Source organism: Rhamphochromis longiceps, linkage group LG15 (assembly GCF_057381845.1).
Source record: "Rhamphochromis longiceps isolate RC_006_pf linkage group LG15, R_longiceps_female_GT1.1, whole genome shotgun sequence".
NCBI lineage: Eukaryota > Metazoa > Chordata > Actinopteri > Cichliformes > Cichlidae > Rhamphochromis > Rhamphochromis longiceps.
Window position 1 is genome coordinate 12,355,739 of NC_140571.1, and position 13,554 is coordinate 12,369,292.

Here is a 13,554-nt window from a genome sequence, read left to right on the forward strand (position 1 = left end):
TATAGCCTGCTGCAGCTCAGAGCTCGTGAGCTCAAACGATCCTCCAACCTCAGCTTCCCGGTAGCTTGGATTACAGGCACGCGCCACCGCACCCGGCGAGAAGCAGCTACGTTAAGATAAGATAAGATAAGATAACCTTTATTAGTCCCACACGTGGGAAATTTGTTTTGTCACAGCAGGAAGTGGACAGTGCAAAAGTTATGAGGCAAAAATTAGAATACAATAAGAATAAATACAGTACACAACTGTACAGAATAGAATAAAATAAAATAAATATACAATAAGATAAAAATAGAATACAAATACAAATACTATATACAACTGAGTAAAAATACAACGATGACAGAAAGGATTATTGCACTTAGTATTATTGCATATGTATGGATGTGTGTGCTTGATCAGTTAAAGTCTTTATTATGGAGTCTGACAGCAGTGGGGAGGAAAGACCTGCGAAATCTCTCCGTCCCACACCGTGGGTGCCGCAGTCTCCCACTGAAGGAGCTGCTCAGTGCTGTCACAGTCTGCTGCATGGGGTGGGAGATGTTGTCCATCAGGGATGACAGCTTAGCCGCCGTTCTCCTGTCACTCACCACCTCCACTGGGTCCAGAGGGCATCCTAGAACAGAGCTGGCCCTTCGGATCACCCTGTTCAGTCTCGTCCTGTCCCCAGCAGAGATGCTGCCGCCCCAGCAGACCACGCCATAAAAGATAGCAGAAGCCACAACAGAGTCATAGAATTTCTTCAGGAGTGGGCCCTCCACTCCAAACGACCTGCGTCTCCGCAGCAGGTACAGCCTGCTCTGCCCTTTCCTGTAGAGGGCGTCTGAGTTATGAGTCCAGTCCAGTCTATTGTTCAGATGAACACCAAGGTACCTGTAGCTGTCCACAGCCTCAATGTCCATACCCTGGATGTTCAGTGGTTGCAGTGGAGAATGCTTGTGCCTGCGGAAGTCTACCACCAGTTCCTTGGTTTTACTGGCGTTGATCTGGAGGTAGTTCAGCTGGCACCAGTCCACAAAGTCTTGGGTCAGACCTCTGTACTCCTTGTCGTCCCCATCAGTGATGAGGCCGACTATTGCAGAGTCATCAGAGAACTTCTGCAGGAAGCACTGGGTGGAATTGTGGGAGAAGTCTGCAGTGTAGATGGTGAAGAGGAACGGAGCCAGAACCGTTCCCTGTGGGGCCCCCGTACTGCAGACGACCCTGTCCGACACACAGCCCTGAGTCCTCACATACTGTGGTTGGTCGGTGAGGTAGTCCAGGATCCAGGTAGTGAGGTGATGGTCCACTCCAGAGTTCACCAGCTTGTCCTTTAGAACCGAGGGAAGAATGGTGTTGAAGGCACTGGAGAAATCAAAGAACATGATTCTCACAGTGCTTCCAGCGATCTCCAGGTGAGCGAGGGAACGATGTAGGAGGTGAATTACGGCATCAGGGCTTTTAACAGGGCTTTTAACTATGTCTGAGGTGACATCATGACACTAACCTGCTGCCCATCATTAGCAAAGTTGTAATGATGGGCAGCAAAGATGAGGAATGAATGGTGCACAATTGTTATATGCAAGTTTTTAGAAAGCTCGTGGTTAACCCAAGAGTATTTTGTCACAATATCAAGAAGAGTAAAGCTTCAATGTCAAGAATAGATAGGAATATAGGGAATTATATATTTTTATTTAAAGACAGGACTCACATGTTTTGATTTCTAGTCTTTAAAACCTGTCTCTATCCATCTAGTATTAAATCTTTCTGGGAAACAAGTATGTATATTATGCACACACACAAACACACATGCAGCTATTACCTATTTCTTGTTTTTATACCTAAGATGAATTATTGTTGAATGAAGACATTTTTCAAACAAATGTAAAATGTGGGCAATTGTGTTTATTGGGTAAAGGAAAAGGCAGAAGGGGGGGAAAGGATAGAAAGAATGAAAGAGAGAGATGAGAGAAAACCCCAACAATCCCCTCTGAGCAAGCAGCAGGCGACAGTGGATAGGAAAAACTCCTTTTAAAGTGAAAGACACCTAAAGGAGAAACCTATGGCAGAACCAGGCTCAGGAGGGGGCAGTCAACTGCCGGGACTGGTCGGGGGGTGAGGGTGAAAAAAGAAAAAGGAGGGAGGGGAAGGGGGGAAATGAAGATGGAATAGAGGTGGAGGAAGACGAGGTTACATCAGGTGAGAAGCAGCAGTGCCCCTCCTCCAGAACCAGTGGAAGCGTTTTTTCTTCTTTTTCAGATACTCTTCCACCAGCACTTTTTTCTCAATGATGAGGGTTTTCAGCTCATCGATTGTTTCTGCGTTTTCTTTCTCAAGTTTGTTGCATCTTTTCACCATGTCTTCTAATTGTTCTTGTTTTTCTTTAAGCTTGTCTTTCAGTTCTTTAACTGTTGCCTCCTCTATTCGCTTTGCCTTGTGCACATCTGTGTGCATGTCTTCCAGCTGCTGGTTTCTCTTCTGGATTTCTTGAAGTCTACACTGCAGGTCTTTATGTGTTTTCTGTTGTTCTTGCTTTTGCGCCTGGATTTCAGTGTTTTTGTACTTCAAGGTCTTAGAAAGTTCCTCAAGTTCGGTATTTTTTCTCAGCATCTCATTGATGCTACTCTGCATCGCTGAGCATTGTTTTTCCAGCTTTTTCTTTTCTTCTTCCAGTACAGTTGATTTGTACTTTGTTTCGTTATACAATTCTTGGAGTGCTTGATTTTTCCTCTGGAGATGAAGTTTTTCTTCTTCCTGTTGTATTTTCTGTTGGTCTTTTTCTTGAAGAAGCTCTTTATTTCCGTGCACTTTTTTATCAAGCCTGATTTGGAGCGATCTGTGTTTTTCCTCCATCTCGTCAAGCTTGGAGTCCATTTCTTTCTGTTTCATTTCCAGTTTCTTCTTGTCTTGAAGCAACTGTTGACTTTTGTGCAGAGTTTTGTCATGTTTCACCTGCAGCGCTTTGTATTTTTCCTCCATGGCTTGGAGTTTGCTCTGCAGGTCTCTCTGCTCTACGGGCTCTTGTTTCTTTTCTTGGAGGTTCTCCTTATTTCTCTCCAGAGCTTCATCAAGCATTACTCGCAAGCCTTCATTTTGTTTCTCAATGTTCCTCAGCTTGCAATCCATTTCTTCCTTTTTTATTTTCTGTTGGTCTATCTTGTGAAGAAACTCTTTATTTCTCTCCAGAGCTTCATCAAGCATCACTTGCAAGCCTTCATTCTGTTTCTTGATGTGCCTCAGCTTGCAATCCATTTCTTCCTTTTTTATTTTCTGTTGGTCTTTCTCGTGCAGAAACTCTTTATTTCTCTCCAGAGCTTCATCAAGCATCACTTGCAAGCCTTCATTTTGTTTCTCGATGTTCCTCAGCTTGCAATCCATTTCTTCCTGATGTATTTTCTGTTGGTCTTTTTCTTGAAGCAGCTCTTTATTTTTGAGCAGTGTTTCCTCAAGAGTTAGTTGCAGCATTTTCAGTTTTTCCTCCAAGACTTCAAGCTGGGAGTCTGTTTCTTTCTCCAGCATTTCTTGTTGCTCTCTCTCTTGAATGAACTCTTTATTTCTGTGCACTGTTTTCTCAAGCTTGATTTGGAGCGATCTGTGTTTTTCCTCCATCTCGTCAAGCTTGGAGTCAATTTCCTTCTGTTTCATTTCCATTTGCTTCTTGTCTTGAAGCAACTGTTGACTTTTGTGCAGAGTTTTGTCATGTTTCACCTGCAGCGCTTTGTATTTTTCCTCCATGGCTTGGAGTTTGCTCTGCATGTCTCTCTGCTGTGTGGACTGTTGCTTCTCTTCTTGGTGGATTTCCTTCAGTTTTTCCAGAGCTTCGTCAAGCTTCTCTTGGAGCTCCTGATTCTTCTTGACCATGTTTTCCTGTTTTATGCTCTCTTTTTTCTCCTTTTGGAGCAGATCTTTATTTTTTTCCAGAGCTCCATCAAGCTTTTCTTGGAGCTCCTGATTCTTCTTGAGCATTTTATCCCCTTTAATGCTCTCTTTTTTCTCATTTTGGAGCAGATCTTGAATTTTTTCTAGAGCTTCATCAAGCTTTTCTTGGAGCTCGTGATTCTTCTTATCTTGGAGAGCCCATTGTTTCTCCTCAATAATACCTTCCCTTTCCTGAAGCTGGTAGGATAATTTTTCTAATTCAGCGCTCTTTCTCTCATTTTCTTCTGTCAGGATCTTAATCTTTTCTCTGTTCATGAGATTTTCCTTCTCCATTTCTTCCAATCGCTTTTCCTCTAATTCCACCTGTTCATCCCAAGGAAGAGAGCTGATGTAAGGGTCTAGGGACTCATACCATGGAATAGAGCTGGGGTCAGCTTCTTGTCTTTCTTGCTCTTTCTGAGACATGTTGGAGTCTGTATACCGTGAGTACGAAAAGTATCCAGATGTTTGAAAATGCTTTACTGGTGAACGTTTGAATGCTGCTAACATAAGTGCTGCAAATAACGGACTGAAAGTTGTACCTCCTCACCCCTATTTATGGATTCAGAAGCCTGTGACATCACAATTCCATAAGCCAATGAGGTTGTCACATGACATTCTAGAATGAGGTCATGTTTTTGTATGAATTTTTTAAATAACATCAACATTCCGTAAGCCAATGAGGTTCTTACATGACTTTTGAATGAGGATAATTATTTTGTGTTAATCGACATAGCCTGCTGCAGCTCAGAGCTCGTGAGCTCAAACGATCCTCCAACCTCAGCCTCCCGGTAGCTTGGATTACAGGCACGCGCCACCGCACCCGGCGAGAAGCAGCTACGTTAACAGGGCTTTTAACTATGTCTGAGGTGACATCATGACACTAACCTGCTGCCCATCATTAGCAAAGTTGTAATGATGGGCAGCAAAGATGAGGAATGAATGGTGCACAATTGTTATATGCAAGTTTTTAGAAAGCTCGTGGTTAACCCAAGAGTATTTTGTCACAATATCAAGAAGAGTAAAGCTTCAATGTCAAGAATAGATAGGAATATAGGGAATTATATATTTTTATTTAAAGACAGGACTCACATGTTTTCATTTCTAGTCTTTAAAACCTGTCTCTATCAGGGACGTGCAGAGAGGTTTAAAGGGGCGGGTGCTCAAAGTTAAAAAGGGGCACATTGAACCATGCTGAATAACAAAAACACACATTCATCAAGAATCTAATATGGGAAGGGCAGGGCTGTGTTGATCTGAGACTGTAGACATTAAAAAGTCCACAGGAGAGATGGTAGCTGATTAAACAAGTTTCATGAGATAATAACAAAATGCAAAGATTGGTGACAGCGCTTGGAACCATAAGGCAACGAAAAACTGTGACATAAACTCGGCTCTGCCTGTGAATCACTCTTTGCTTCTCTTCTTCCTTCCTTCCCATCATTTCATATATCACTCTCCACTTGCTGTCTATCTGAGAACAAGGCACAACTTGCTATTGCAATAAACTATAATCTAATTATCCACACCTAACAACTCTTGCACTTAATCTATAATAAAATGATGACAGCAAAATGTTATAGCCCTGCCTTTAGTAGCCTCATACAGCTCCTACTGTTTCCTCCTCATGTCCTTACCAGCCATGTCTGCACAATGTTATATCATGAGTAATATTTTTTTAAATCCAGCTAAATAAAACACACACATGCACACACAGTGACATTTTAGACCTTCTTCAGAATACTGTATATACTATGGGCATCCTTACATTATTATTTATTACTAGAGCTACAATAATAAAGCAATGAGGAGGGGGAAGTAATAAATATGAAATAATGTATTTATGATGATTCCATTTGTTTCACTATCCACTCTGTGCAGGGCAAAGCTTATTACATTTTTAAACTGTAGAGATACAATCATTTTACTGCTGTAAAATCCAACTTTTGTCTTATTTAAAATATAAATCTAATATAATCTGCTTCTTAATGTATGTTCTTTAAAATACAGCGTGTGTTTTTTAATATATTATAATTATAATAATTATTATGTGGACATGCATATTAGATCGTTTTTTAGTGAAATATAATCCCTCCAGAAAGGCAGGAAATGCCCAGAAACTTACTTTAAAACTAAATATGTTCCCTAAAACGGTGACAGAGCTACAGACCCATGACAGCCTTACACAGGTAGCCAGCAGCTATGACCAGCACTACTTGTGCAGTTAATAAAAGGACAGGTAATGTTTGTCACGCTGTTGCACACACAGCACGCTCGTTTGTTTCAGTTCGTCAGTTGCAACAAGACAGCTTACCAACGTGTATGTAATAAGCTAATACTCCTGTGTGCTACACACTACAGTGTGCGCTGTACACCTACTTACTGGGTTTGTCGCATCAGTCTGTGTCTCTGAGTTAACTTGTGTTTCTCCTACAGCTCCGGACCGCAACAAATGCGCGTGCTCTTTGTGAGCTCGTTCCCGGCTCGTAACCAGCGCGTTCTGCCGTCGAGGGCGATCATTGGTTAAATGTGATCATGTGACTGATGCAAGCCAGATCCTTTTATTTAGCAAAACTATGATTAATAGTTAAATATTATTGTTGAGGGGCACAGACAGGACTCCGCACGCACACACACATAAAATAAATAAATAAATAAATAAATAAATAAAATTTAAAAGTTGCCTCAACAAAAGGGCACTTTGGGCACTCATCAGGAAAGGGGCGGGTGCTCAAGCCCCTCTAGCCCCCCCCTCTGCACGTCCCTGGTCTCTATCCATCTAGTATTAAATCTTTCTGGGAAACAAGTATGTATATTATGCACACACACAAACACACATGCAGCTATTACCTATTTCTTGTTTTTATACCTAAGATGAATTATTGTTGAATGAAGACATTTTTCAAACAAATGTAAAATGTGGGCAATTGTGTTTATTGGGTAAAGGAAAAGGCAGAAGGGGGGGAAAGGATAGAAAGAATGAAAGAGAGAGATGAGAGAAAACCCCAACAATCCCCTCTGAGCAAGCAGCAGGCGACAGTGGATAGGAAAAACTCCTTTTAAAGTGAAAGACACCTAAAGGAGAAACCTATGGCAGAACCAGGCTCAGGAGGGGGCAGTCAACTGCCGGGACTGGTCGGGGGGTGAGGGTGAAAAAAGAAAAAGGAGGGAGGGGAAGGGGGGAAATGAAGATGGAATAGAGGTGGAGGAAGACGAGGTTACATCAGGTGAGAAGCAGCAGTGCCCCTCCTCCAGAACCAGTGGAAGCGTTTTTTCTTCTTTTTCAGATACTCTTCCACCAGCACTTTTTTCTCAATGATGAGGGTTTTCAGCTCATCGATTGTTTCTGCGTTTTCTTTCTCAAGTTTGTTGCATCTTTTCACCATGTCTTCTAATTGTTCTTGTTTTTCTTTAAGCTTGTCTTTCAGTTCTTTAACTGTTGCCTCCTCTATTCGCTTTGCCTTGTGCACATCTGTGTGCATGTCTTCCAGCTGCTGGTTTCTCTTCTGGATTTCTTGAAGTCTACACTGCAGGTCTTTATGTGTTTTCTGTTGTTCTTGCTTTTGCGCCTGGATTTCAGTGTTTTTGTACTTCAAGGTCTTAGAAAGTTCCTCAAGTTCGGTATTTTTTCTCAGCATCTCATTGATGCTACTCTGCATCGCTGAGCATTGTTTTTCCAGCTTTTTCTTTTCTTCTTCCAGTACAGTTGATTTGTACTTTGTTTCGTTATACAATTCTTGGAGTGCTTGATTTTTCCTCTGGAGATGAAGTTTTTCTTCTTCCTGTTGTATTTTCTGTTGGTCTTTTTCTTGAAGAAGCTCTTTATTTCTGTGCACTTTTTTATCAAGCCTGATTTGGAGCGATCTGTGTTTTTCCTCCATCTCGTCAAGCTTGGAGTCCATTTCTTTCTGTTTCATTTCCAGTTTCTTCTTGTCTTGAAGCAACTGTTGACTTTTGTGCAGAGTTTTGTCATGTTTCACCTGCAGCGCTTTGTATTTTTCCTCCATGGCTTGGAGTTTGCTCTGCAGGTCTCTCTGCTCTACGGGCTCTTGTTTCTTTTCTTGGAGGTTCTCCTTATTTCTCTCCAGAGCTTCATCAAGCATTACTCGCAAGCCTTCATTTTGTTTCTCAATGTTCCTCAGCTTGCAATCCATTTCTTCCTTTTTTATTTTCTGTTGGTCTATCTTGTGAAGAAACTCTTTATTTCTCTCCAGAGCTTCATCAAGCATCACTTGCAAGCCTTCATTCTGTTTCTTGATGTGCCTCAGCTTGCAATCCATTTCTTCCTTTTTTATTTTCTGTTGGTCTTTCTCGTGCAGAAACTCTTTATTTCTCTCCAGAGCTTCATCAAGCATCACTTGCAAGCCTTCATTTTGTTTCTCGATGTTCCTCAGCTTGCAATCCATTTCTTCCTGATGTATTTTCTGTTGGTCTTTTTCTTGAAGCAGCTCTTTATTTTTGAGCAGTGTTTCCTCAAGAGTTAGTTGCAGCATTTTCAGTTTTTCCTCCAAGACTTCAAGCTGGGAGTCTGTTTCTTTCTCCAGCATTTCTTGTTGCTCTCTCTCTTGAATGAACTCTTTATTTCTGTGCACTGTTTTCTCAAGCTTGATTTGGAGCGATCTGTGTTTTTCCTCCATCTCGTCAAGCTTGGAGTCAATTTCCTTCTGTTTCATTTCCATTTGCTTCTTGTCTTGAAGCAACTGTTGACTTTTGTGCAGAGTTTTGTCATGTTTCACCTGCAGCGCTTTGTATTTTTCCTCCATGGCTTGGAGTTTGCTCTGCATGTCTCTCTGCTGTGTGGACTGTTGCTTCTCTTCTTGGTGGATTTCCTTCAGTTTTTCCAGAGCTTCGTCAAGCTTCTCTTGGAGCTCCTGATTCTTCTTGACCATGTTTTCCTGTTTTATGCTCTCTTTTTTCTCCTTTTGGAGCAGATCTTTATTTTTTTCCAGAGCTCCATCAAGCTTTTCTTGGAGCTCCTGATTCTTCTTGAGCATTTTATCCCCTTTAATGCTCTCTTTTTTCTCATTTTGGAGCAGATCTTGAATTTTTTCTAGAGCTTCATCAAGCTTTTCTTGGAGCTCGTGATTCTTCTTATCTTGGAGAGCCCATTGTTTCTCCTCAATAATACCTTCCCTTTCCTGAAGCTGGTAGGATAATTTTTCTAATTCAGCGCTCTTTCTCTCATTTTCTTCTGTCAGGATCTTAATCTTTTCTCTGTTCATGAGATTTTCCTTCTCCATTTCTTCCAATCGCTTTTCCTCTAATTCCACCTGTTCATCCCAAGGAAGAGAGCTGATGTAAGGGTCTAGGGACTCATACCATGGAATAGAGCTGGGGTCAGCTTCTTGTCTTTCTTGCTCTTTCTGAGACATGTTGGAGTCTGTATACCGTGAGTACGAAAAGTATCCAGATGTTTGAAAATGCTTTACTGGTGAACGTTTGAATGCTGCTAACATAAGTGCTGCAAATAACGGACTGAAAGTTGTACCTCCTCACCCCTATTTATGGATTCAGAAGCCTGTGACATCACAATTCCATAAGCCAATGAGGTTGTCACATGACATTCTAGAATGAGGTCATGTTTTTGTATGAATTTTTTAAATAACATCAACATTCCGTAAGCCAATGAGGTTCTTACATGACTTTTGAATGAGGATAATTATTTTGTGTTAATCGACATAGCCTGCTGCAGCTCAGAGCTCGTGAGCTCAAACGATCCTCCAACCTCAGCCTCCCGGTAGCTTGGATTACAGGCACGCGCCACCGCACCCGGCGAGAAGCAGCTACGTTAACAGGGCTTTTAACTATGTCTGAGGTGACATCATGACACTAACCTGCTGCCCATCATTAGCAAAGTTGTAATGATGGGCAGCAAAGATGAGGAATGAATGGTGCACAATTGTTATATGCAAGTTTTTAGAAAGCTCGTGGTTAACCCAAGAGAAGGGCTGATGAGGCTTCTGTGGGATGTAGAGTCAGGTATACCTGACATATCAATTCTGTGACAACAACATGAATTGAATGTATAAGATGATATCAGGTGCTGTTTGGAATTTTTAATGTCACATGTCTGTGGTTTTTACAGTAAGAAGAAAATATAACTACTACTAGGATTTTATGTTTTTGTGTGATTTCAGATCAGTTGTGTTAATACAGTATGTCAATGAAAAAATAACTGTAAATTCAGACACGTGAGGTTGTGCTGAAAAGAATGATACCAAGCAAGGCAAGGTAAAAAAACAAAAAAAAAAGAGAGACAAAAAAACATTCAAACAAACAAACATTTACACAGTAAACATCTGAAATGATGACAGCCTTTCATATTTTCATACCATCACAACGGAAGGACCAGTCCTTATTTTGGGATAGTTGGAGTAAAAGATAAAGATTGTTTCAACTTGCTGAAAGTTATGACTTCACAAAATCTGGTTTTTAGCACATCAGTGTCAGTGTGAACAAATCCACCCTCTAGTGAATTTTATTACAATTATCTAGAATGTTGTTACATTCTGCATGATTACAAAATCCACTGCTGTCAGGGATGAACAGTGCACAACTCTCATAGTTGCCAGTTTCAAGTGTATTTTGTCACAACAGTAAGAAGTCTCCAAAGGTTGATTCTGTTCATCTGGATGTAGCGTTTTCAGTGGGAGAAACGTCTCGTCACTCATCCAAGTGACTTCTTCAGTCTCTGCTGACTGCAGGTTTCCCCAATCTTATAAACTTATATATTAACTTGTATATTTGCATAATGACTGAAACCAGTCCCCTGAAGGAACAGTGGGCTTGGAGGTCAGTTCCTTCATCATGATTATGCAAATTCTCATGACCATTGATCAACAACCACTGATCAAAGACCCATGAGTATCAGTAAGAAAGAAGTGCAAAGAAACAATTGTCAGAAGTGGGATTCAAACCCAGGCCTCCAGGTGAGACTGCAACCTGAACGCAGCGCCATCCTAACACATTGTGACAGCCCACTAGTTGAATAATCCCGTGCAGTTGCTGATTTCCATTCGATATACTTGTATGTTAAGTGCATGTAATAAACAAAAACAAATAAAAAATAATTACAAAGAAAATATATTGATTTAAAAGTTTGTGTTAAATGTTGTAAGTCAGATCGAAATAGAAAGATCAGGTGTGGGTGGACAGGAATGATTAGATGTCAACAACTTGATTGGATGGCCAAAGTGTGAAATGTGACGTCCTGTGAGGGAAGCGTGAAAAAGCGTGATCAGGTATAAAAAGACATTCTGGGTTCTTCCATTTTGTCTTTTGCGAGATGAGCAGTTGGGAAGGTTGGATCTAAGAGGTTCACAGTTGAAAGTTCAAGCAGAGACGCTAGAGGGGGAACCACAGCCCAACCTGTGAACTGGTTTCAAATGAATGCCCAGCTGCTTTCCTGTTGGGTGATTTTCATCAACACAGAACACGGGGATAAATGCATTTTTGGTTCCATCCTCTCTCCTCACCAATAAAATAAGAATAAAATCTGCATTAGCTCAACGTAGTTTAGTCAGATAAGTGTTGTTTACATACATAATTGTTTGGCGACCATAAACATGCACGTGTTATCATCAAATTTTCATGGCATGCTGCTGTTACACATGTTACAGATTTAAAACAAGTGGGGCTTAAAACTTTACTTTGGAAGACATAAATATTATACTTCACAAAACCAAAAGCCATGGAAACCCATACCACGATGCTCATGTTTGTTTGTTTTTTGATGTTAAAGACAGAGGAGGTTTAGTGCTGTACAGTTGTTGACTTTTACTCTGTAACTTTGTGTGGTGTGCAACTGAATTTCACACAGCTCTTTAGTACTACTCTTTAGTGATTGACAAGTGTTTTGTAAAGGCAGACGTCATGGTTAGCTGCTTGATTTTATACGGCGTTCACTGAAAACACAATTCATACAGAAATTCAAAGTGCCAGAGAAGACATGTAGTATGGTTTCACCTCGCAAATATCAGGTCCCACCGAGATTTGAACTCGGATCGCTGGATTCAGAGTCCAGAGTGCTAACCATTACACCATGGAATCCCTGCTGTAGTGCTCATACTGTCAGGTCGTGGCAACCTGCCAAAAAGTATTCTGAATTAAGTAAGACTGGTTCCATCTAAACCCATGCCGGAGGTGGATCAGATGAGAAATAGTATATCCTCATGCGCAATTGTGCAGCCCAATAGTACCACTGAAAGTTAGGACCCTTAAGCCCATCCCTGTCAAATGGCAGATATAATAGAGTTAACCGAAGCCGATGGCGATGATTTTGCCAAATAAAATTGGTAATAATTTTCTTTAAGTTAAGAAAAAGACCTACAGGTACTGGTAGAGGGATATTCTGAAATAAGTAGAGGTCATGGTTATCTGCTTGATTTTATACACCTCTCACTGAAAACACAATTGTAGCACAGTTCTGGTGTGCCAGAGAAGACATGCCAAATGGTTTCACCTCCAAAAAGCAGGTCTCACCAATTTTTGAATTCAGATCACTGGATTCTAGGTCCACAGGTTTAGTTAGTTTGTTAAGCAAACCACTTACAGTAACCACCAATCATTCAATCATAAAGGGGCATAACAGACAACTTGGCAAAGAACCAAGTTTAAACTCCATCTTTAGACACTTTACTAGCAGCCTGTCACAAAACCACACACTTTAGTCTAATTTCTTTACCCGAATCTGTGAAAAATACCAGATATAACACAGTTTGACAGACATAAAACAGCATGTTTGCACAAACAAGGTGATTCCCAAAGAGCTATAAGCTAAACTGTGGTATATCTCAGCATGGTGTGCAGAATGTCCTTAAAAAAATGAGGATGTTTGACAAGCAGAGGACTAAAGAAGACTACATATAAAAACTAGACGACTGAGACATGCATCTGGCTCTTCAGTTGATCCCTCTAATGTTCATTGAAGCCTTATCAGAAGTGATCTTAGTAAAAAGGTGGCTGGCATGAAGCCCTTTTTGAAGGAAAACTGGGAGAAAAGACTGAAGTATTCAAATCAAATGGCCTGCATTTGTATAGCGCTTTTCTAGTCCCTAAGGACCCCAAAGCGCTTTACACTACATTCAGTCATTCACCCATTCACACACACATTCACACACTGGTGATGGCAGCTACATTGTAGCCACAGCTGCCCTGGGGCGCACTGACAGAGGCGCCACAGTAATTTCTGGGTTTCTTGTGTAATTTCTTGTGAAATTACACAAGAACTGGACTTAAAATCAGTGGTAACAAGTCTACAGTTAAAAATTCTTATTCAAATCTTCTACAATGGAACCCCAGAAAGTTCATTCTGTTCATCTGGATGTGGCGTTTTCAGCGAGCGACATGTTTTATCACTTGGATGTTTCACAAAGCGTTTCTCACTGAAAATGACACATCCTTTCTTGGGACTTGGATGATTATGCATTTCTGGTAAATCAGTAGTAGTGACATAAAATGTGTCATCCAGAAGTTCTGCTGGTGGGGAAAACAAGACAAAATCATCAAAAAGAAATGTTTTTATTGTTCTTTCTTCACAGAAAAAAAAAAAGTTTATACAGAAAAGTTACTCACATTCCTGAGAATACAGATTGATCACAGTAGATGTCTGATGGGCACTGGGGGGGACTAACATTGTTTGCAGTCAGGTTTCATGGG

At 40.9% G+C, this 13,554-nt stretch overlaps 1 protein-coding gene and 1 non-coding gene across 2 annotated transcripts; both read right to left on the reverse strand.

Moving 5' to 3' along the window:
- Positions 1-2,169: 2,169 nt before the first annotated feature.
- Positions 2,170-9,361, reverse strand: LOC146652194 (uncharacterized). The gene is made up of 3 exons (XM_085382680.1): positions 7,698-9,361; positions 3,512-4,314; positions 2,170-3,133 (listed from the first exon to the last, which is right to left on the reverse strand). The coding sequence occupies exons 1-3, from the start codon at positions 9,351-9,353 to the stop codon at positions 2,170-2,172; spliced, it is 3,423 nt and encodes a 1,140-aa protein (XP_085238806.1). The 5' UTR covers positions 9,354-9,361.
- A 2,513-nt stretch (positions 9,362-11,874) lies between these two features.
- Positions 11,875-11,947, reverse strand: trnaq-cug (transfer RNA glutamine (anticodon CUG)). Its single transcript has one exon. It is a non-coding gene; the product is annotated as a tRNA-Gln (tRNA).
- Between the last annotated feature and the right edge of the window lie 1,607 nt (positions 11,948-13,554).